The sequence below is a fragment of the Barbus barbus genome, assembly GCF_936440315.1.
Source record: "Barbus barbus genome assembly, chromosome: 8".
NCBI classification, from domain to species: Eukaryota; Metazoa; Chordata; class Actinopteri; order Cypriniformes; family Cyprinidae; genus Barbus; species Barbus barbus.
Genome location: NC_136736.1, coordinates 31,239,012 through 31,264,817, shown reverse-complemented (window position 1 = coordinate 31,264,817; position 25,806 = coordinate 31,239,012). Strand labels below are relative to the sequence as shown.

Genomic DNA, 25,806 nt, shown 5'->3' with positions numbered 1-25,806 from the left:
TCACTTTCTTTGTTCAGACCAGCAAAGTTCATCTGGAACTTGAGTTGCTTCTTCATGCAGATGCTCGGCTGCCTCCTACAGCAGCTTATGCTAATTAAATTCAATGGATTTGTGCTAAAATTGAATACCTACCTTCTGATTTCATTAGAATAATCCATTTAAGCACACATTTTTAGTGAAAACAAAGGTCTAATGATAGATTTGGAAAGGTATGGTAGCAAAATAAGATTTTATTAGTATGTGACCTGGCTGGATTATTACTAAAAAAGAGAGAGGGAAAGTCGTGGCCTAATGGTTAGAGAGTCGGACTCGTAATTGAAAGGTTGCGGGTTCGAGTCCCCGGCCGGCAGGGATTGTAGGTGGGGGGTGTGAATGTCCAGCGCTCTCTCCACCCTCAATACCACGACTGAGGTGCCCTTGAGCAAAATTGCTCCCCGGGCCCACTGCTCCGGGTGTGTGTTCACGGTGTGTGTGTGTGTGCATTTGTTCACTACTCACTGCTGTGAGTGTGCACTTGGATGGGTTAAATGCAGAGCACCAATTTCGAGTATGGGTCACCATACTTGACAATACGTCACGACAAGAGCAATAAAAAAAAAGAAAAAAAGGAGAATATTTTGTATCCCCAGAACGACTTCTTAAGAGTTTTCATTTCTTTGCATATGATCACATGTACATTTTTATTTTCAAGCTCAAAAATTTAAGAATATTTTATTTCCCAAATATATATGTGTGATCTTGGACCACAAAACCAGTCATAAGGGGTAATTTTTCAAAATTGAGATTTATACAAGCTGAATAAATACGGACAATATTTGGCTGAGATACAACTATTTGAAAATCTGGAATCTGAGGGTGCAAAAAAATAAAAATTGAGAAAATCGGCTTTAAAGTTGTCCAAAGTTCTTAGCAATGCATATTACTAATCAAAAATTTAGTTTTCATATATTTACAGTAGGAAATTTACTAAATATCTCCATGGAACATCTTTACAATCTTTACTTAATATGCCAATGATTTTTGGCATAAAAGCAAAATCGATAATTTTGACCCATACAATGTATTTTTGGCTATTGCTACAAATATACCCCAGCGACAAGACTGGTTTTGTGCTCCAGGATCACATATATATATTATAATATGTATATCTATTTTTTTCCTTTTTTTTCCTTAAGTTGTTTACAAATAATAAGTATGCATACTTGCTACCTAAAAATCATAAAGATTTAAAAGGGCATTGAATTTGTTATATTAGACATGGAAACTTCATGAGTAAGCAAATAAATACTCTTAAGCAATAAAAATGAATGGACTATTTTTTTAAAGAAAAATAATATTCAAGAAAATATTCTAGAATGTTCTTACAAATTTATCTTAATTTTTGTGAATCCAGCCTTTGCTCTGTTCCTACAAATGGATTATTTCTTTGTAGTTACGTTTTCTCTGTCAGTTGTAAACACATAGTGAACACAAACATATTGCATGGTCCTCACCTTATGGTTTTTGCCGTGCCGATAGATCATCCAGTCCTCTCCATTAGTGCTGACTTCCAGTTTGAAGGTGGTGACATAGTAGGACTTATGGGTCTCCTTGGAAATAGCTCCTTGGGTAGCAATCCCGGTCAGTACCTTGAGGAAGTGAAGATCCACCTGGGAAAGGAGAGTGATTGATGAAAGTGGGAAACTGGGAACGGTAACAATGCCCGACTGATCGGACCAAACTTAGCTTCTTTTGACAGCCGATCAATGACGATTTCTGATATGAGTAATGAACAGTTCCTTTGCAGTTAATAAATCTATTTTGAACATGTATATAGAAAACAATATGTGCCATATCTGTGACTGAAATACAAGGGTGCTATTTTAAAACAACAGTTATTTTACCACAGTAAACCAGACCTACACAATTCAGCATGAAACCCATCTACAGACATGAATGCCAGTGGCAGCAACAGCAAAATGCAAAATTAATTCCATTTATTTATGCTAATAATCATTATAAACAATTTCACCAAGTAATTTAGTGTGTTAGTCTAGCTTTTGGCTTTTATGGTTGCAAAAACCTTGATATATTATTATTACACTTACGTTATGCCAATTTGTGATTTAGTGCATATGCCATATCATTTTTTTATTTACTTGTATACACTACCATTTGGAATAATTGTAATAATTTAATTTGAACTAATGCTTATCAAGTCTGCATTTATTTAATCAAAAATAGAGTAAAACTAAAAGATTGTGAAATATTATTTCAATTTAAAATAACTATATATTCTATTTGAATATATATATTAAAATGTATTCCTGTGATGCAAAGCTGAATTTTCAGCATCATTACTCCATGATCCTTCAGAAATCATAATAATATGCTAATTTTCTGCTCAAGAAACATTTTTGAGTTATGCCGCTTTAATATTTTGTTGAGTGATACTGTATGTCATTTTCTTTTATATAAAACATTCAAGTTTGACACAGTACATTCAAGTAATTTGCAATAAAAGTAGAATTCAACAAAATGATGTATCGCTGTTCTAATTAAATCTCCCTGACCTCTGCACATGCTCATCTGTCAGATGTAAGAAGGAAACGCTCCCAGACCCTCATGCTATCCAGATCCTGTGCGTTTGGATGCAGGTGAGGGGTGTGGGGAGAGACACTACGAACTCTGAAATCAATAGCACTGGAGAAGGTTGCTAACTTCGGATTTCTCTGGACTGTCCTCATCCATCATCAAGCGGTTAGCATCACAGCAACCTTCCGTGCATCATTGGTCTGCACCAACACAACAAACACAGCGCTCAAGCTGAGGGGCGTATGCTGACGGGCAAGATGGAGTGCTCTATTGAGGGTGTAGAAGCTTCTATACATGTAGTGGTGTTTAGGAATAAACCACACGTGTGTGTGTGTATGTGTGTGTGTGTGTGTGTGTGTGTGTGTGTGTGTGTATGTGTGTATGTGTGTGTGTGTGTGTGTGAGAGAGAGAGAGAGAGATCGAGAATCCCAGTGGATTAAAGGGAACAAATCAAGGACAGGTTAAATGGCTTTTTTAATGTGACGCAAATGAGGTTGTGAGGGACAAAATCGTTTAATATGTGTTAATATCTTAAAGTCAACAAATGCAACCCATTTTTCATTCATAACATGGCATATTTTTCTAGATGAAATATGCTACAGTTTGGGGCAGGTCTGATTTATTAATTTATTAATACAGTTATTTATTTATTATTATTTTTTAGAAGGATTCCACAAAAAAATTAAGCAGCACAACTGTTTTCAACACTGATAATAATAGTAATGTTTTTGAGCAGCAAATTAAACTGATTTCTGAAGGATCATGTGACACTGAAGACTGGAGTAATGATGCTGAAAATTCAGCTTTTATCACAGGAATAAATTACATTTTCAAATATATTAAAAATAGACAACAGTTAATTTAAATTGTAATAACATTTAACATTATTATCGTTTTTCCATTGTTTTTGATCAGATAAATGCAGCACATGAAACTTACCTAGACATCTTAACTTTTGAACGGTAGTGTATATTTGGATAAAAGATTAAAAAAAATAATTTTCCTGTACAGTAAGACAGAAATGTCAATTACAAACAAACAATTAAATTAAATAATTAATTAATTTAATTACTGACTGACACTGACGTATGCCTCATTCAAACCATTCAAACCGATGCAGCAAATTGTGTTAAAATGAACAAATTATACAAATTTGTGCTGATAATATTTTATGAATGATGCAAATTTAACAAATTACACTTCTATTACCTCTCTTCTTCTTTTTTTTTTTTTGGCAAAAAATTAAACATTTAAATTAGTCAAAAGTCTGTTGCAGGAATGTCAAATGCACCAATAAGTTCTCGTGTGTGACTGGCTCACCTGTATGTATTCCTTGTTGCTGTCCTCTCCAGGTGTCCAAGCGTTGTCCTCGTTGTTCAGACGTGCCTGACGAGGCTGCCAGCGACCATCATAAAATGAGCTGGAGGCCGAAATCTGATCATCAGAGATCTTCCCAGACTCCATTCCAAATGCGTTGCTACAGTGAAATGCTAAATAAGAGAGATATTAATTCAAAGTAAATACATTTACATTTTAAACTGTATTTTTATTATACTTATCTTTTTTCTTATTATTTGCATGTACTTTTTTCTTTTTCAAATTATTAAATTGTTATTTTTTAATATATAAATCAAATTAAATGCATTTAACATTATGTATTTATTTTATATACATTATATATATATATTTGATATATTATATATTCATATATTTATTCATATATTGATATATGTTTATTATATATATATATAATAGTGACATTTCAAACAGGTTGAACACTCCCGTCTGTCACTGGTCAGCTAAACAGATAGTCCCGCCTCCAAACAAACGCCATTGGCCTAATGTAGTTAAGTTAGGCTGGTAGGGACTCAAACGAACAGAATAATGTTTTGCATCATAGTGTTTACTTTTTTGTTGCTGGGATAGACAACTGACATGATCAGATTTGAAAATTATACTTACTGTCACTAATTTCCTTGCGAGTCATGTTATAGCGGGCAGAGAAACCATCTTTGGCCACGGCCATGTCAGTGTGGAAGGAAAGCGATAGAAGGCCTGTAGAAGACTGGATCTCTGGAGGGATCTTCGTCCCACAGTATCGTCCGATCAGGGGTCCCACTGAACACAAGAAAGGGGAGAAATGAGCTGATCTGAGATCAGTTAGAGAGGCTAGAAGCGGTTCTCAGTGTGAAGTGGATCTGCTGAGGCATCGCGTGCCTCAAATTCCCTCGGCTCCATGGATTACGAGCTTTCCTCACAGTATTCCTCTGATTTCTCTCCTACTTATCCCTGATTTACTGTCCCTCTCCTTTGCTCATGTGATCCCTGGATGTCAGCACGACAAGAGCTGAGTTTGATCCCAGACCGATAGCGTGTGAGATGGGAAGCGAAGAAATTTGGCTTACTGTGTGGATAGTTGAGATGTTCACAATTCTATGAACACTATCTTCTACCCACTATTTGTGCAATTTGAAAAAAGATATGAGGGGGGAAAAGTAATAAATCACACACTACAGCTCAAAAATGAAAGAAGTATGTTATGCTCACCAAGGCTGCATTTATTGATCAAAAATACAGTAAAACTGTAAAATTGTTTAATATTTTTGCAATGTAAAATTACTGTTTTCTATTTCTATATAAATATATTTTAAATGTAATTTATTCCTGTGATCGAAGGTGAATTTTCAGCATCATTTCTCCAGTCTTCAGTGTCACATGATTCTTCAGAAATCATTCTAATATACTGATTTGCTGCTCAAGAAAACATGCCTTATTTTCCCTGTTGAAACGAGTTGTGCTGTTCAGTAATTTTCTGGAAAATGTGATACAATTTTTTGTCAAGGTTCTGATTAATACAAAAGAACTGCATTTATGAAAAATTTTAATAGTTTCTAACATTTCTGTCACTTTTATTGTCACAATAAAAGTATTCATTTATTTATTTATTAAAATAAATAAATCATACTGACCCCAAACTTTTAAACAGCAGTTTGTGTGTGCATATCTGAATGAAATACAGACACTAACCTTGTGGCAGGCCGTCCCAAACATCCAGCCAGTCATACTTGCATTCTCCTTCCCCCATCAGCAAAGGGTCGTTTTCCAGGTCAAAGGTCTGGAAGGTGAGGGTGACCTCCGTCTGAGGAGGAGAGATGATGATGAAGGAGCACTCCAAATTATGAGGGTACTTGTCAGGGAAACCAGGAGACTCAATCACTCCGGTTGGAGCACTGAAATTTCGGAAACAGTGTTCAGCTCCTGCAGAACAAACAGAAACACACAAAAGAAACGTGGATTAAAATAACATGAAACACTGTAATTAATTAGTGGCGCTTACAGTATAGTGGTAAGATTTGTATGGAAAGACAGACCCATTTTTTCTTCAGAAAATGTATATATATACACACACACTGTATATTCTGTATATTTGTGATTGTTACTACATAAGGAAATATATTTGCATAAGGGATCTTCAGCTTAGGATCAATGAATAAATTGAGTTTGTTAAATAAAAACATTTGTTGTAAATGTGTGTGTTTTCATCAAAGAGACACATTTTCCAAAGTAAGCAATTCCTCAACCACTCGTAAACCTTTTGAGATTTTCTGGTGAACGTGGCTGCTGTTGTTCAGCGGTGTGCTGCGGTGCTGTATTCTGTGCATGTGTTTACCAGACACACTCGAGCGAGAGAATGTCATAAAATGAAAGCGTGGTAACTGATTCCTGGCCACGGAGAGCTCTCGCACGCCCCTCTCCCCTCTAATTCACATTTCAAACTGCTGTTCAACCTCTCCAGTCCCCTGCTCGCGATGCCACCGCACTCGGCACGCCATCTGAATGCAGAGCGGAAGAGACGCAGAGAAAACAAGCGTAAATATGAGGCAGAGGGGAGACAAAGAGAGATTAAACTAAACAAACAAGACTAAGTGGGTGGCAGAAGATGGACGTAGTTTGTAAAGTATACAGATTACGCACGGCGCTCACCCAGCATGCCTTGCTCTCAAACATGGTAGAAACAAACCTATGCAAGGTGCTAACAGTGGCACTGGATAAAAGATTAAGGAGGGACCAGTGACATATTTAGGGATTAGAATATGATAGAAATGACCGCTTGTGATGTTTCAGGACATTAGGATCAGAACTGATTCTTTTTTTAGGGGCAATATTTGTTTTTGCTTTTAAAATAATATAATGAATAATAGATAAATAAATAAATTTCTATATGTTTTCAATTTTATATATGCATAAATATACAAATACATTATTTATACATTTCAATGAATCCTACATTTATCATATTTACATATTGCTGTTCAATTAATCATAGTAAAATAATATTATGCTAATGCTTTTAAAATATTAAAATAGTATATAATACATATTTATATCAAATATATAATATTTATAAAATTATTATTATTGAAAATTATACATCATTATGAATTATACATTTAAATGTATGTTTTTTATTAATACATTATTATATAAATACTTAACATGTTTCAATAATACATATACTCGATTTTTATATATACATTACATTTTAATATGTATCGAATAAAAAAGAAACATTCTTAAAAATTCTAAATAAGTAAATAAATGTAAATATAAATATGAATGAATGAATGTGTGTTTATATTTATTTATACATAAATATACAAATACATTACAAATATTGGTAATTATAATAATATAAGTATAATTATAATAATATCAGTATTATAATACAAACAATTATATAAATCTATACGCACTCAATATTTAACTATAAATATTTAATATTTATCAAATAAATAAATTGAACATTATTAAAAATTCTAAATGTATGTATATATATATATATATATATATATACATACATTTATGTGTGTGTGTGCGTATTTGGGGTATTTTGAAGCTTAGTGGCCTTTTACTGTCATCATTATATGGAAAAGAACAGCATGATCCTCCAGCCTAACATGTCCATTTGTGGTGTTCAGAGGGAGCAACATCCTACAGGTTTGGGATTACATGAGGATGACATCATTTTTTGAGTAAATGATGACAGAATTGTTATTTGTTAGTGAACTGAAGCTCTAAGACGGGCTCTGGTGTCTAACACAGCAGCCACTACAATAAGATTTTTCTCAGTAAAACCATGTGCAAATTACTCATGGTCTCTCTTGTTTGTTTCTCGCACAAATGACGCCATCTAACCGATGCTGTTTCCTCCACTGCAATGTTCCTTGTGGTAAACAACCTGTGAGGAGGGCAGCAAATTACCCAGAATTCTATAAAAAAGAAGAGACAGGCCTTATAGGTACTTGTGGAGGCTGTCAAGAGGTCAGTGTCTCGACGTGCCTAATGAGGAGCAGTGGACCTGTGCAACTCCAGACCAAATGAACAGCAGCTTCCAGTATGTTTGTGACACTCAACACACATGTGAGTGACGGTTGGTACTGCGGTAAATGTATGTGTTGGATACACATGCTCACTTGAGCACAGACAAAAACCCCAGGAAGCCACACAAGCAGGAGGAAAGAAAGCAAAAATGAGACGAGGTGCAGTGTAGCGCACATACAAACGCATACAAGCCTTCCTGCTTTTCAATCACTACGTCGCTCTCCCACACACACTGATGTAGATATCACTGCTTCAGCTCATGTGGAGGACCATTACACCACACCTCCATATTACACAAAGAAAGAACCTTTAACAAGAAAAATTTGAATAATTTGATGAAAATGTAATGCAAATTATAAAAAGAAGAACATAGGAGAGAATGGGCTAAGATGAGCCACGCTTTTATATATATTATCATATTGAGACAAATAAATTTTCTTAAATTACTGAACACTTACAAAACATATTTACTGAAGATTTGTGTGTGTGGACTTTAACTGGGTTACTGCAACACCTTGATTCTTTTCTTTTTCAGCCGTTCTGATTTGCTGGTGTGCTTGGGATCATTGTCCTGTTGCAAGACCCAATCTTGGCCAAGCTTTAGCTCTCGGATGGATGGCCTCACATTTGACTTTAGAATACTTTTGTATACTTTGGTTGGCCTAGATTTTGCTATTTTTACTATTATAGTTTTTAATTAGTATTTTGAACTATATTTGGTTCACAGTAGGGGTGACCCCAAATAGTCGACGATTCAATGCTTCGATAGGAGGAGCCTGATTCGATTCCCAATCTCTCAGCCGAATATTCGTGGGGTGTTATACCATTTTGGCTATATCGGGGTGCTCAATGTCTGATTTCACATAGAACTACCGGTTTTCTCGGAATAAGTTAATATACACCCTATTACGATAATGCTGTAAATAAGAATCTGAAAAGAAAGAAGCTTTAAATAAATATTTTAACATGCGTGAATAAATCCAACCACCCCTATAGATTTAAATTTCACTTTCCATGCGTGACCGACAAGCATCTTGGCGTGAAAGACTGGATTTTTTCGATCAGGTAGGGTACAGGGGATTTCAAAACATTTCAGCCGGTTTATATATATCGTGCATATACATATATATTATTTATAAGAAGCGTTTGGTTGAGTTACGCTGCAGTAAAGCGCTTCAGGACAAACAACAACGCACAATATTAATGACTATGACTGGGACTGTCATATACACATAACATTGTAACGAGAACACTATTATGATAAAACGCTGTGAAATTTTAGAGTTATTTGCTGTGTTATTGCGTGAAGAACGCATCCACAAAAGGAATTAATTCAGAGCCGCGCAGATGCGTTCATGCATTCGGGGCATTTTGTTCAGATAGCCTATAAGTCGTGATATTAACGTTTTGTTGTATAAATAACAAAGCGTATTCTATATGAGATAAATGAGTTAAATCCCATTGATTAAAACCCTGCTATCTTCGTTCTACTGGTCATCTTCAGTGCGCACAGCTCAAAACAGAAATGCAGAACATTAATAACTATGTCATATAACGTTATAATGAAAGCACTATTGTATAAAAAATTATAATTTTGTCAGTTCTTAGGGTTTCGCTGACGTTTAATGCTAACTATCTTTTAATCAAAACATAAAATATTATTTACCCCGTTTGTATCTGCAAGGCATCCCTTAGGCTATTTTCCGTGTGTGTTAACGTCAGTATTTATGACTGTCTGATTTGACTCTTGGTAATGTATTTTTGCCCCGCCCCCAAACATATGATTCCACTATCAGTCGACTATCGGCATGATTTGAAAATCGCGATTCGACTGAAAATCCTTAGTCGGGGACACCCCTAGTTCTCAGTACTAATTTATTTTTCTTTATATGACAGAATAGACAAAAGAGACCATGGTGTTTTTTGGTTTTGTGTCTGTGTTTGTTCTAAATTAAGTTCTTCACATAGTGGATCTTAGTCTCCTCTAGCAGTGGGTCGTCCCGTCAAAGTCTGCTTCTATTACTCCACTTGGCCGGCTGCCCCGCACACTCAAGCCTGCCATGCATACCTGCATGAGTGCATTGTATGTGTGTAAAGCGCAGTCACGGGGAGCATGCATGCATGAGCGACCACTCTTATTGCTTATTAGTTCATGCTTCAGAACACACCAAAAACAGTCTCTTCCTCCTCCTCCTCGGGACATGCCTCCCACTGTGGTACAGTCTCTGCGGCCCGCCTGTCACTACAGCTGACCGTACGGTAATGGAGGAGGCGTGGCAATGAAAGGGTTAGTTGCTGGGCAGAAACTCGTGTGGCGTGAGCCCTCGTGGTCAAACGTGCGAGGGATTTTCCCCTTCTGTCACTCGTTCAGCTGACCTCTCGTGTTCACTCACCGCATTATTCACATGTTTTCACCAGTCGCTCGAGATCACCTTGATGTCAGTGAAACTCTGATGACGCTGCTTTCTGTCTTTCATTCATCCCAGGACTTCAATTCACAATAAAAATAACATGCATCTAACCGTTAAATTGAACGTATAAATGGAAAATTGCCATTCTGCTATGCAGAGTGAATGGCAGTGATTTTTTAACAAATAACAAATGGAACATCTTCCCGGATGATTGGTTATGGTTTATTATGGTCTGCTGTAGAGTTTTGTAAGATTAAATGTTTTTTTAATAGATTATCTGTGCTTACAATTAAAAAGGCGCCGAGCAAGCACTCTTATTAAGTTTAAGTTTCAAATCTGCTTTTGGGATCTACGTAAGAGATGGAAGAAGAATTGAGAACAGCACTTGATATCGAACATGATGTTTTACAGCTGCCACCAGTTCAGTATAGGCATCTGACACTATATACTGGACACATTTATAATTATTATAATACACTACCATTCAGAAGTTTGGGGTCTGTAATTTTTTCCAGGATTTTTCCAAAAGATTTTGTGCCATTATGTTGCTTTACTGTCAGTTTTGATTAATTTAATGCATCCTTGCTAAACAGAAGTATACTATATATAAATATAGTCAAAATTGTGAAATACTAAATCATAATGAGATAAAAAAATTAAATTGTGAGATAAAAAGTCATCCAAAAATCACATTGTCTGGGTTGGCTAATTTGTTGCATTAAGATTTAATTTGACTTGGTAAAATTGAGATAAAAGGCCATAATTATGAGACAAAAAGGAGTAAATATGATACTAATTAATAATTATGAGACTGAAATGTAGAAATTATGAGAAAAATCATATTTATGACTCAAAAAGTCATGATTAAGAAATAAAAAACCGAAATTGTGAATTCATAAATAGATGAAATTGTGAGATAAAAAGTCATCCAATATCAAGTTATTGATCAGTTTGTTTTCTTCTGGGTCAATATCTAAGCAAATTTGTTGCATTATTGAGCTCAATTTTGATAATTTTGCTTTGGAGGAAAATCTAAAACGACTTCCATCCATTTGTTTTCCATTTCACATTAATACTATCTGGAGGAAGGCTATTTCTTTCCTATGGGTTTGGTTGCTTTAAGAAGAAGTAGTTAGAGCTGAAGGCTTTAAATGGGCCGTTTTATAGGAAAAGAGGAAGTGAGACAGCGAGACAGACGGCACCTGATTGAGAGCAACTGTTAAAGTGGCAGTAAATTCCACTGGCCGACCAGGATAGCCTCCAGACCGCTTCTCCACCACAGGTGGGGGGCGGCACTGACGTTACCCAGAGCGACAGAGACCTATGGACATAATCGCTTCTTCTAGCGCTTTCTTTTAAGTGTGCACTCAGAAGACGGCAGCGGCGGTGGGCCTGAAGGCTGCTCGGCGGGAAGTCTTCCGCAGTAACCGTGGCAACAGCGTCACAGTCATGTGACCGGGGCAGGAGGGGTTGTTGTGTTGCACATGCCACTGGGGGTAACAGTCTGGCGTGACTAAACTGGGGCAGAGAAACGGGGTGGCATAAGGGATGGGAAGCAGATGAACAGGGGGTTTAGGGAAGCGATGGGTCTTGACAGGCCCGTGAGGTCATACACAACCATGGGAGATAAAGGGTCAGAGGTTAAAACAACTTTGCAGCAAGGCTCATACTTGAGATGTATGCAGGAGCTTAAAGGGATAGTTCACTTAAAATTGAATATTGTGTGATCTTTAGCTCTCTCATATGATTTTATTTCTTCTCCAGAACACAAACGAAGGTATTTGGAAAAATGTCTGTGGGGTTTTTATTGCAGTGTTATTTTAGTATTATTTAATTACTATTGCTAATGAGTCATCATTTATTAACTGAGTTATCATTAATTATTTATATACTATAACTTCATACTATACTAATATTTATTAATATTTTGAAATAACCTTTTTTTTTTTTTTGAGTTTTCAAAAAAAATGTTTTAGTAATTTTGTTCTGTGATTGTCATTTTCAGTAGTTTTTATATTTTAAAAATATTTTACTTAAAATTTCCATTTTAGTTTTAGTAATTATAGTACTCCAAATTAATCTTATTTATTTTAGTACATTTATTTATCGATTTAATTTTGGTATAACTTTAAATTCAATATTTATATTTTATTTTATTTTATACCTTTTTTTTAATTTTTCAAAAAAGCTAAAATCCTTATTATTTGTTTTTAGCTTTAGTTAACAATAACAACATTGTTTTTTTTTTTTGTCTGTACAATGAACATTAATGAGGCTCAGCATTATTTTGGAAGTTTTTAAAGTTTAGGTTTATCACTGAATATATTTTATTTTATTTCAGCTTTTTTTAAATAACGAAAGGTTTTTAAATATTCTTTGTTTTTAGATAAAGTGCCCCTATATTTTGGTTTTGGGGGTCCCCAACAAGAGGTTGACATGAATGCAAGGTCAACAAATGCTTTAATTTTCTTATAATATACATTTAATTTGACCTTATTTGCTCATCGACTCCCAAACGATTCGTTCAACGATTCATTTCTCCAAACCCCTTTGCATGACGCTAATCTGTGGTGATTGGTCGATTTAAAGCAGTGTTTGTGAGCTTTTAACGCTCCAAAAGCAGCACCTAGTGGCAAATAATGAATTTGCAGTTTCATTCAGACCAATATGAAAATCCAAGTTTTCCCAGGTCTGCGCGCGCAACAAGTGGGCGGACAATATACTAATGTTTCATTTTGACATCAACTTGAAACGGCTTGGGATTCATTTTAAAAAAACGACTCGTTTAAATGATTCAGAGTTGACTCTTTCTTTTGAGAGACACTAGCTTTATACACGGTGCACTTTCAGATTTAAAACTTTCCAGGATGTTTTCATTCACATAGAGCTGTGTTACACACTGCATGAAAGATAATTTTAAAAAATCCATAATAGGGGCACTTTACCACAATAACAACATTGTATTATTGACTAAACATTAAAATGTCTATGTGGTAAAATGTCTATGTGGTAAAATGTCTATGTGGACCCCATTGACTTTCATTATATGGATTGTTGGAATATTGGAATTTTCTTCAAAATATTCTTTGTTCCTCGGAAGAAAGAAAGTCAAACATTTCTATCATGAAACAAAACTGCAATGTGTCAAGGCGTATTCCAACTTATTCCCACCTGATTCCCAGTTCTTTCCACACCTACAAAACTCAATTTACTCATTCCTATTCTGCAAAAAGTGTCCTTTGAAGTGTGTACCCGAGAGCATTAGCAAATTAAACAAAATCTACAGCTTTATGAATGCCATGTGTTGAGATTCTGCAGATGTCTGTGGAGATTCTGTTCAGGACCAAGCAAAGAATGAGTTAATTCACTTGGAGCTGCATATTGTAAACTTTTTGAAGGTGTCTTGTCAGCACTGTTCAACTTTGAAGGTTTCGAACGTGCTGTTGCTCAAAGCCAAACAAGTTGTAAAAGGCCAAAAAAACTAAATCAAGGAGCATTAGTCAGTCCTAATAGCCCTAAGAGATTATCTACATAACAGTGTGATAGCATGTCACCCGAGGTTCAGCCGGAGACCAGCGTGGGATTTCTGCATGAACATGAATGAGGGTTTGATGTTCTCGCTCCCAGTGCTGGATAACAGAACATGCATCGGAGGAAAGTGTTCAGCAGAGATCATTATCTCTGTGACGCCTCTCCATATAAACAGACATAAACACTGAGACTCACCCACGCTAACACTTTCCCACAATTCCAGTGATTGGAGCAGTTTGTCTAAACAACAGGTCCCTCAAAGATGAGCGCCTTTTTTTTTTCTTCCTCGTTTTTGGCAGTCTTTATAACTTTCAAAACCTGCCTCAAAACCTGGAATTTAACAAATAAACCATTATTCTGTGGCGCAGGAAAAGGCAACAGTCATTTGCCTTTGGAAAGAAGCGTCTGGAAAACATGAGGATCTTACGCACAAAGACTAATGCTGTCTTCATGTGCTCCTCCTGGGATGTTCCTAATGAGTTTGAAAATCATAATTATGACATTATGTGCGCTCAAGTGATTATGGTCAGAAAAAAAATGGACAAATTTCATATTTCACTCCCATGACAAACAGGAAGCTTTTTAGCACCAGACCAACAAAATATCAAAGGATGTGCATTAGGTGTGTATTTAATGCTTTATCTGTGTATTTTATCATTCTTGCGCTGCAACTGAGAATTATGGGACGATACAATAAAATTCATAAAAATGTACAATAAATAAAAAAAAAACAGGTGGTCATTATTGATCAAAAGCTCTAATTATAGGCTCAGATACCACAGATTATATTAAATGTCATGATACTTATATAATAACATAAAATGTAGACTGAAGTGTAAATATAAATAAAATAAATATATATTTTTTGCTATTTTTAAAATTAATAATTTGAATTAGCCTAGTATTTAATTAGTGAACAAAAACAAATATTTATGTTTTTGTTTATTTATATTTTAATGTAATAATATTTATAAATATATAAATTATTTAATATATAAATACATACAGTTTGTATATAAGTCAATATAATAAACATAATTTAAAAAATTATAATAAAAAATGCAATGTTTAATTAAATTAACTATAAATTGATTAAATGTATTGATTATTCTTACATGACTAGAAGGCAGCATAACACACAAAAATAGCACATCCCCGAAGACAAGTGATCAGAAAAGCATTTACGAGTCAGATATCTATGCTCTCCACTCCATCTCTGCTACACCCACACATGGCTATATTAACATCCCAAAAGAGAAAAAGCATATCATGCCTTTATTAAAAGATGTTCTTGGGGTGTCTCTGGTTAGTGTAAAATGAGATTGTGGGCTTATCACGTGAGTCATACTACTAGAGTTAGCAACTGTATCTGTGGTAACAGTACCTGAGGGCAATGGTGATGATTTCAGCAATTACTGAGGTGAGGTGAAGGCTTAGAGATTGAATAACTCTGCTGTTTTTCCCATCAGCCATGATGAAGCCACGGTGCTTAAGTTACCAGGCTAATCATCGCTGCTGCAAAACAACATTAATCGCTGCACTCCCACGAGTACACGGCTAGTGCAATGTTCTTGAAGGAACGCTGTAGTGGTAGTTAATGGTGTTTGCCCAGACAAATATCACTATTACCACTGATTATACTTAGCTATGTCTAATCCCAAAGACTTGTATAAGGGAGGGACCTGAGCCATGTCTACAGACCATAATATCAGACAGAATTAAGAGTGGCCTCTTTTGACTTAAATCTGTAAAATATACCTATAAACCACCCAATAAATTTAATTAAAATGTAATATTATATTTAATAATATTTAATATATATTAAATTAATATTAAATAAAATATAGATATGCAGTTATAATAATAATAATAATAATAAATCAATTAATTAATCAATACATTTGTATAACATTTTATATAAATTGATTGATTAATTAATTGATTTATTATTGACTTTTTATTTATTTATTTGTAAAAACTATTTTTAATTTATTTTAGTTTGCTTATTTTTAACATTTTATACTAAATAGTATTGTTATTATTATTATTAATAGCAATAATAATATATTTGTATGAATATTATTATCATATTATATTTTATAATATTTATTTATATTAATATAATATTTAATCATTTATTATTTTTTCATGCTCAAACATGAAATTTGTTCTCTGAATGACTAATTTGCTGTTTAGAACTACTCATATGTATGATTTAGTTTAGACAGTTTGCAATAATGTTTAGCATCCATGGTATGAAAATGATTGTTGCGAGACGTGAAGAAATTCTCTGTGTTGCCAGATCCAGATTTATAAAACTCTTAAGACTTGTCTTTTCTGCTTAATTGGACACTTCAGAAAGTTAATAAAGTGGGAAGTTGCAGTTTAGGTTTAGCAATACATTTATCTTACCTTATGTACAAAATATTTGAACTAATTACTGTTTATTTTAATTATTTTATATACTTGCTTTCATAGCAATATCTGGCAACACTGCATCGCCAGCACTTAAACTGACAGTAATCAAAAAAGCCCACCGACAGGATACCACATTCGGTAAAGCAAACACAAATCATGGTATTACCTGTCAGAAATGTTATCAACGCTATCAAAAACTGATGCATTTCACACTAGTACACAGATCTAGGATAAGTGGGTTACAGAATGAATGAAATATGAATAAGTCTATGCTATTTCATTCAGTACAGTAGGCCTAGTAAAATTTTCATTATGCTAAAAACAAGAGCACTAAGTTATCATCTATATTTTAGAGATGGTTATTAATGAAAACTATAACAGTAATATTGTATAACAGTAATTATTATTGTTGCATGAATAATAAACAACTGATCAAATTATCCACCCCAACCTAGAGTAACGTAGCCTATTAACAAATTTTGATGCACTAAATATGGTATGATTTAACAATAATCATCCCTCCTCCAAAACAGAGAAAACATCTTTTACAATCACAAACATCTACATGTCTGTCTCTTTTAAAGTGTTAGTGTATATAAAGAGTTGTATTTGTAGGGGTTATTATAGCACAATTCTTAACCCCAAACCCAGACCTCACTCATTTTTAAACCCTGGCTACGGCCATGCTAGCAACTACCCAAAACACCTTAGCAACTCTCTAGCAACCACCCAGAACAACTTTAGCACGAACAAACGGGCCTAGCTAGTACAGTAAAATCCCTACAGATGGCTCCAAATGGCTTCAAAGTCCATGCACAAATTGCCAATGCACTCCAAACTCTAATTCCCCAAGGACGAGAGATCATAGTCCAATTAAGAAGGCATTCCTGGCATGCTCGCGGAGGGATAAAAAGAGTTAAGCGTCACCCCCTCCCCGCCCTTTCCTCTAAACTCAGTTTATTTTATTTTCTTCTCTCCCTTGATGTTTAATTGGTCTGGGAGCGTTTCGGAAACTTTGAGAGAACATTTAAGAATCAGCGTGTCTGACGGCCTTGCAGCAGGACGGAGGAACCGCGACCTTCTGGAACTGCGAGTTAAAGGTCGCAGGAGGTCATTCCACTAACGAGATTTACAGTGTAACAAGAGCGCCTCCAAAATCAACCTAAGCCACTCGTGACCCTCAAAAACCAGCCTGCTCCAATCAACCATCAATCAAAGGTTGAGGCCGAGTGAGAGTTCACACATAAACACCCGACCACTGAGTGACGAAAGAAAACAGCTAAAGAAAATGTGTTGCTTGTCTCCATCTGGAGAGACAGTGAACAAAAAAATCATGCATTACGTGAAGTGTGCCAAGCGTTTCTTAAGAAATATTGCCTTGTTGAAAGGACAAACTCGATTCATTTATTTTTTGAAACGCAGAATCCTAACATTTGCAGAAATTTTGTCAGCAGGACCCTCACAACACATCGACACCAAACACAACAGACACTGAAAGTGTCAAAGCTGCATGTCACTACAGAATGTTCTCAAATGAGCTGTAAAGTTATTGCCAAACTTCAAAAGTACTAAAATAAAAATAAAATCCATGAATTTGTTTCATTTTTTTCCTATAATTATTTTTTATTAATTAATAATGTATATATATATATATATATATATAAAATGGGTAAACACAAAATGTGCAATGGTAAAATTGCCTGATGTTGTCACAGTGCGATAAAAATTAAAACAGTTATTTTAATTAACAAAAGTGCATTGTGACGCAGTACAGAGCTGGCGCCAGGGCACCTCCATCAGGGGGGCATTTAAATTTCTAGGGGGGGCACAAATCACATTGTGTGTGGGGGGTGGGGGGTTCAAGTGGGAAGCGTGCAATCTGTGATCTCGTGCAGTTGCTGACACTTGCTAAAGCGTGCAATCGCTTTCTTATGTGCGCTGTTTTATCGGTACTTTCGCTTTTGAAATCAATCGTGTTCAGTGCGGAGGGGAGAGGATGGAAAGTGGGGGGGCACAGTAACTCGTTTGGGGGGGCACGGCCCGCGAATGCCCCCCCTTGGCACCGGCCCTGACGCAGTACTCTCCACTGATTATGATAGCCGCAATCTAGACATATAATAGTGTCCCATCTTGACGTGGGATGAGAACGCCTGAACACCTGAAAGGACTTGAGGATAGGATGAGAAAGCTTGAGCTGTTCATTGTCAGGAACAGAAATTTTCCCTGGAAAAAAATGATCCATTTCCTTAATCACATGGCAGCAGCAGGATTGAGCTCACTCACCAGTCTTGTAGATCTCGTAGCGCAGGGAGAAGCCGGCACCCTGGTGCGCGTAATCAGACACAAACTTGATGTGGATGACGGGACCCGAGGAAATGATGGCAGGAGGAGCAATGTTACTGCAGTGCCTTCCCAGCAGGTCCGCGGACTCAGAATTCCCATCTCGGATCTCTATGAAGTCATACCTAGAAACAAAAAAACAGTACATGCATAAATGCTATTTTTGGATTTGTTGGGTGCCTGAATCGATGTTGTAGAGGCTCCAATTTGTGCCGGTTAAATCGGAATTACTCCAGTTATTGTTAAAAAAACAAGCTAAACTGACTTCATAGCTAGCGTTAGTGAAGCTGTCAGTGGAATCTTTCTGCCTCCAGCTAAGCTCCGCCCACAGAAAACATCACAATGTTTACTAACAGAAAAAGGGTCTATAGTATAGTATATATATATATATATATATATATATATATATATATATATATACACATTATATATACATATACATACAGTGCTATGCAAAAGATTTTTTCACGTTTTATGTTGCAGCCTTATGTTAGACTGCTTTAAATTACTTTTTTCCACATCAATCTACACTCCATACACCATAATGACAAAGCAAAAACAGAACTGTCATAACTTTATATATATGTATTATTATAAAGTGACAAAAACACACAACAAAATTACTAATGATTCAAAATGTTTTAAAAAATCACATTTCAATATGAAATATTTCTTTCGAGACAAAATTATCTGAGCTGCTATCAACATGTATTTTGTAGCTCAAAAAAATGTCTATTTTTATTTCTCCTAATGTGAAATACTCCTAAGTTATTTACATCAGATAAAGTTGATATTTAAACAAAACGAAGATCCCCATTATTTCTCCCAAGCAATAAAAGAGGAACCTTTAAGCAATAAAAATGTTCCTCTGGGAAGGACAAACATTAAGTGCAATGCAATATCTTCTGCAGCAATGAGTAACTGTGAAGGAACTGCTAGGACTCGCTTTAATTTGAGCTGGGGTGACCTTTGACCCTCAGTGGACTGCTGCCTTATCATAACAAACACACATTTTTTCATGTCACTTCAGTGACAGACTGAAGGAGCTAAGACAATGACCACCTGTCCGGCCAAAATAATCCCTTAATGTGCGTTGCCCTCTTTTGCCAAAACACTTCACACACAATGTCTAAATGAGGCAAAAGACTCTCAAAAATCCAGCCGGTTGTCTGCATGAGTGCTTCCTTATAATAAATCTGGCCATAGAGAGGCATGAGTCAGACTTCTTCTCACACCTCAGGAATGCTTGCCCCATTTAACCCCTAAACAAGAACAAGATCCCTGTAAACATACGCCTTCATTCCCAACCTAACTGCTCTGGAGCACAACATGCCGACCAGACTTCTCTGTACTGAGAAAATTCATCTACGTGCCTTTAAACCTTACTTAGACAATGCAGGAGGCAAATAAGTTGCCTCAAAATGTTGCAAGTTTAGTTTTAACTTAGAAGATATTTCACAGCCTAATGCTAGCTGAATTCATTAAATGATTCTTTTGAAGCAATTCTATTAAATGATTCAATTCAACTGATTCACAAAGCATTTTTAGGACTGGACAGTGAGGAATGACTTTGTTTAGGGGTAAAACTGTGAGATGGCAATGATAATAATTAATAATAATGAACATTATTAATAAATATTATTAATAACTGAGAACAAATATTATTTTATTAGAAATATGGTTCAAAATAATAACCAACACAACATTTGACACTATACAAACAAAAGGGATTTGATAGCATTTTACTATATTAAACATAAAACTGCACTGGGACTTATATACATATAGGCCATAAACTAATTTGTTTTGTTTATTATTTATTAATATTATTTATTAATGTTGTTTTTTATTTATTTATTGTTTTGTAAAGTGTGTAATCTATTCAAAGACAGACAAGTAAAGTGGCAAAAGATGCCCTGCAGTGCATCAAAGAATAAATATGGGTGTTTCTGTCAGCTGAAGGTGCATCGCATCAAAAAGTCAGTGAATCAAGTTCATTGAACTCCCTGAATGAACTGATTCAGTAAATGAATCAATCTTCAAAATGTTACTTGTAAGTCTCAAGTTCTTTAGAAATCTATCACTGCACTAGTGCTTTAAAGTAGCCAAAATCCAAAACACTGATCTGAAAAACCTATAATGAAACACCAAGAACTTTTGCAGTCTCCAAAGAATAGTACAGATACTCAGAAACACATTGATGTCAGTGAATGTGTCTGCACTTTCCCTACAAACCAGAATAGAATGAAGACATGATGCTTCGCCTTTTTTAACTTTTCCTTCCCAGTTGAGTCTGAATTATCCCTGGTCCATGGAGGCACATAACTCAGGGAGTGTGTGTGTATGTGAAAACCTGACACGGCCCCGGGCCCCTCAGAATGACATAAAGAGGCAGGTGTCACTGACTCTTCATTGCTCTGGACCCCCCTGGCCGACCGCACACTTGGAGACTTCAGGTACAGCGGTGTATATTTAGACTTCATACACATTCACAAACAAACTTGCATATCCATGTACAGCATCTGAAATCCTTCTAATGCATAAGACTTCTAAAGAATCATTTTCACTTTGAGAACAACCCTAGACTAGGCAAAACAGGTAAAATACGATATCTCAATTATTTTCAGGCTTTTATATTATTATTAATACAAATATTACTTAAAAGGTTTTTTTTTAATTAGGAAAATAATATTTACTTTATTTCTAAAACTTTTACATTAAACATTAACAAACTCCTAGACTAAGATAAATAGGTTTAGAAATCAGTGTTTTGATAATATTATTAAGTATTAATTAATATTATTAAAGTTTGTGTTTTTTAAGGAAAAAATACTTTTATGAAAATATTTTTAATTTAGAGAACGCTTCCAGACTAGGATTTTTAAAAAAAAAAAAAATTTTAAATATCAATATTTTCAGGCATTTGATGATATTATTAATATAAATATTATTAAAAATCTGATGACATTATATGTTTTCCACATTGTTTTTCACTGAATGAACACAAGAAAGAATATTTCACTATTTTTATTTATATTCACCATTTATATCCAACAGTAATAAAAGCAACACACTGAATTATTTAAATATATTAAAACAATACCTCCATGAACATTTTAATGGATGGCAGTAACAAACCAGAGTTTTAAATCAATTAACTTAAATTAACTGAAACTGAACTGAACTGATTTACATAAATAAATTGAACTTTTGCTACTGAAGTTTCAATCATAGACATTATTTGGGGGAAAAAGGACAAAACAAATAGCCTAATGAAGTCAACTTCAGAAAACTTAGTGGCTTAATCAAAATCATCACTGTATTCACAATGTATTCAATATATTTAGGGACAGTTTTATTCCTAAAGCTACTGTACAAACTGTACTATCGGTAAAACCACACACACACACACATACACACAAACGCTCACTCACTTTCTTTCTGTGCCCATCTCACCTCAAACACTAGAAAAGCTGGGATGAAGGCTTGTAAACTGTGTGCAAGTGTAATTAGGTTGTAATTGATTTTGTAGGGGCTCTTGGCTCCTGGATTAGCAGTGACAAATAAGTGTGTCAAATGTGGATATTGACCGTCTCTAGACGCCTCCACTTGGCTCCGGTGCATTTCGAGATGCGCTTGAAAGTGGAAACAAACCAGGATGCCCATTGATCAACATAAATGCCTGGATCACTTATTTACCTCACAAAAAAATGCTTGTATCAATTTCACAGCACTTGTGACTGAACGCAAGAAGGTTTTTCTCATTATCACAGCAATATAACATAGTTTTATAGGCGTAAACCTCAAATTGTTTACCGCGGTGCAACAGAGCTGCGATTATGCATGCTAATTATGCACGATTCAATGGTTATTCAGGTGCTACAGGCTGTGATGAAAACTCCCCAGACAGCGGTATGTTTGTAAGTGTGAGCGGGGAAGAGAGGCTTGACACGAGGAGGGCAAAGGCCCCGTGTCCCTGTCTCATGTTCAGACATGTCTTCCTCTCCAATCTCACTTTCTGTCTCCTCTCCCCTCCAGCCTCGTCGCTGCTAATTGCTTTTCACACCTACGGTGTTTTTCAAGCATTTTTTTCAGGCCTACACAGTCCCCCAAGGTGTCACTAGCTGCCCTAAAGAGCAGTTTGTCTGGAGAGAGGCACAGACAGACAGATACACAGGGGTACGGATGCTACTATCCGTGTTTGTTTGTGCATATACAGTAATAAAGCGTGTTTGTTTCTTGGTTCAAATTAAAAGAGATGTGCTGTAGTGACACTGGGGTGTAACATAAGCCTATAGACCCCATTAATCTCTAAACCACCTGAAACCAACTACGTAAACAATAACACTTCAGCATGCATTTTTAAATCATAAGACCCACTGGCTCGCTAAAAATCACTGCTGAATCTTATATTGGCTCAAGAGCCCATACGCACATACTGTAAATTATAGTGGATGCATACAAATATATGACAGCAATATCAGGCATTGCGGAAACTGCTATAATAATGCGTTCTTCTATGTAGCTTATAGTACTATAAAAATAACGAATGGTAGCCTGGTGCAATATACAATGAGTAATTATAGATAGATACCATGATATATATTTCAAAGTACCATGGTACTGCCATATGTGATCACTGAATGATGCTATTGATACAGTTCTTTATAAATGGACATTTTTTAAAGAACCAAGTTTTACATTCACATTTATATTTAGTCATTTAGCAGATGATTTTATCCAAAACGACTTACAAATGAGGACAATGGAAGCAATCAAAATGAACAAGAGCAATATGCAAGTGCTATGACAAATCTGTTAGCCTAACAGTACACGTAGCAAGGTTTCCTGTTTGTTTGTTGTTGTTGTTTTTATTTAATTATATAGTAAATAAAAAGAAAACAGATAGAAAACGAATAAAGCAAGTTTTAACTATGTTAAATATAATACAATAAGGTAAAATTTCAAGAGAACGCAAGAACTTATAAAAAATGCGCGGAATGCAATGTAAGTTGGTTTTGGATAAAAGTGTCTGTCAAATGTAAACAATGTAACATGTAAAGTCTGCTGGCTATTAGTAAAAAGGAACTGATATATCTTACCTCAACTTTAGTACACGAACCAAAACTGATTTCGACAAGCCATTTCACATCTGACCAAAGTGTAGCTTCCTTACTGATTCCTGGAAACGAAACATAGTTGGAACCAAACAGCTATTATGATAGGCTGCGTAGCATATCTTTGTTATCCTATGAAGACTGTAGTTCTATCTTTCTCAAACTCAGCTCAATGGCTTTTTCAGAATATAATTTGATCTGACACACAATCACATTGGCTTTTCGATATTGAATAACACAATGGCCGCTCATTTGAATTTTGCCATGCTTTTAGGCCAGCAGCCGCAGGACGTGCTCCAGGACAGCTCGTCAACTGGCCAAGACACTAAAATTGAAATTAAATAATGCTGAGAGTCTGCATGGAAAGCCGCACGCTCGGCCCCCGGGGGGGCAGCCTAATAAGCTATAAGTGCCTGTGAAATATTAAATAGATGCCGGGGAGGGTTCCCAAGGGGGAGGGAGGATTGCCATCTTCAATCCGGTCGGGAAACAAATAGCATGGCTGTCCGAAACAGCGCTGACATTTACAGATGACTGGGGTAGACCACAGGAGCCTGAGGCTTTCATAAACAACACTAAAACTGGCTTTAAATCAACATTTGTGACATTTTTTTCCAAAACTCACACCTTTAGAAAAGAGAATTTTCTGTCCTTCCAAGACTCAGCAAGTTCCCGTCAAAACGTGCCGTCTCCCAATTCCCATTATGTTGCCATTGAAAGCCTTAGGCCTTATCAGAATGCATTAGGTCCTTTTTTCCATCAAGGATATTAAAACTTTTTTCGGGGAAAATTGGCTTCTCAGGGTAAAGAGAGACTTTTTTAAATCTTTGAATTCCCAAATGTGTCATTTTATACTGCTCCAGACTGATTGCATTTTTTTGGAGCTATCAATATCTTGATACACTCCGGGGTTGCTGATATATTTCCAATGCCCTAAAAACATCACTAAAACTTCTGTGTCCTAAAAAAAACATTATTGACCTATTTGAATAATTATGAAATCATCAAGCTACTGAGACAAGTCTTTGCTAACTTTGATCTATACATATATAAAGACCATTGACAACCAAAGAATTTATTAACTGTGGCCAGTTAGTGGACATAGGAATAATTATGAATAATTTATGTACTTGCCAATAATGCTGACGAACATATAGTTACATTTCGAACTAGGCTGTGGCTTGAATTGAACTGATATGCAGTCAAAAGCTTTGTGCAGGTATTTTACGACAACTTCCAATGAGACTATAGCAGCTGGGAACAATTTATAATGTTCATTGAGCAATTATTGATCCAAGAAAAGCCATTATTATAACTGTTTATTGTAACTGTGGTATTTTTATTTATGTGATGCTCATTTTGGGCACATGACCCCTGTGGCCTTTACTCCACTGGTCTGTGACCTTCTTGACCATGACCTCACTCTTCTGAACGTGCTGGGTGCATTGATTCTTCATTCAGGGCAAAGGACATACATTGATCCCCTTCCCTGAGGAAAAGTGGAAATGGGGTGATATCATGCTTGCAGTTTAGAAACACTGATGCTGCTCAATAGCTTAGCACCTCAACATCTGCAGATAGCGCTGCATAGTAAACGTGAGAACTTTCATCAACTGAGTAGAGCGCAGACTCCCTTGAGTGATGAAGACTTTATCACACGCATCTGTCTCACTCTTACCAGTAATTCTTCTAGATTCCCTCCTCAGCCCAAACAACTGTCTCTCTGTCAATGTTTTATGTCTGAGAGGTGATTCTCCATCAGATCTGGTTTCAACTAAAGGCCTTCCACTGCAGTACAACATTTAAATCCTTCTACAACAATTTACTTCCTCCTCTATATGCATTACGTGAACTCAGTATTTAGCATTCAGAAGCAACTTGCTGTTTGCATATAGAGTAATGTGTTAGGGCGAGAAAATATAATGGAGATCTATTTGGAGAATGATAATGAGGCAAACTGGGTGGAGACCTGAAGTAATGCACTGAAAAAAATTACTTCATAGACAGACGGACGGATGGACGGACAGATAGAC

General features: G+C 35.7%; 1 protein-coding gene across 2 annotated transcripts in view; it reads right to left on the bottom strand.

The window, feature by feature from the left end:
* LOC306873885 (neuropilin-2-like) overlaps positions 1–25,806 on the bottom strand; it is a 74,003-nt gene that overhangs the window by 34,313 nt on the left and 13,884 nt on the right. For both annotated transcript variants that reach the window (XM_079423413.1, XM_079423414.1), the window contains exons 3-7: positions 18,600–18,781; positions 5,602–5,832; positions 4,537–4,692; positions 3,895–4,064; positions 1,494–1,649 (exon numbers count right to left, since the gene is read on the bottom strand). In XM_079423413.1, the coding sequence (XP_079279539.1) occupies positions 1,494–1,649; positions 3,895–4,064; positions 4,537–4,692; positions 5,602–5,832; positions 18,600–18,781 (895 nt within the window). The remainder of the gene's footprint in view (positions 1–1,493; positions 1,650–3,894; positions 4,065–4,536; positions 4,693–5,601; positions 5,833–18,599; positions 18,782–25,806) is intronic.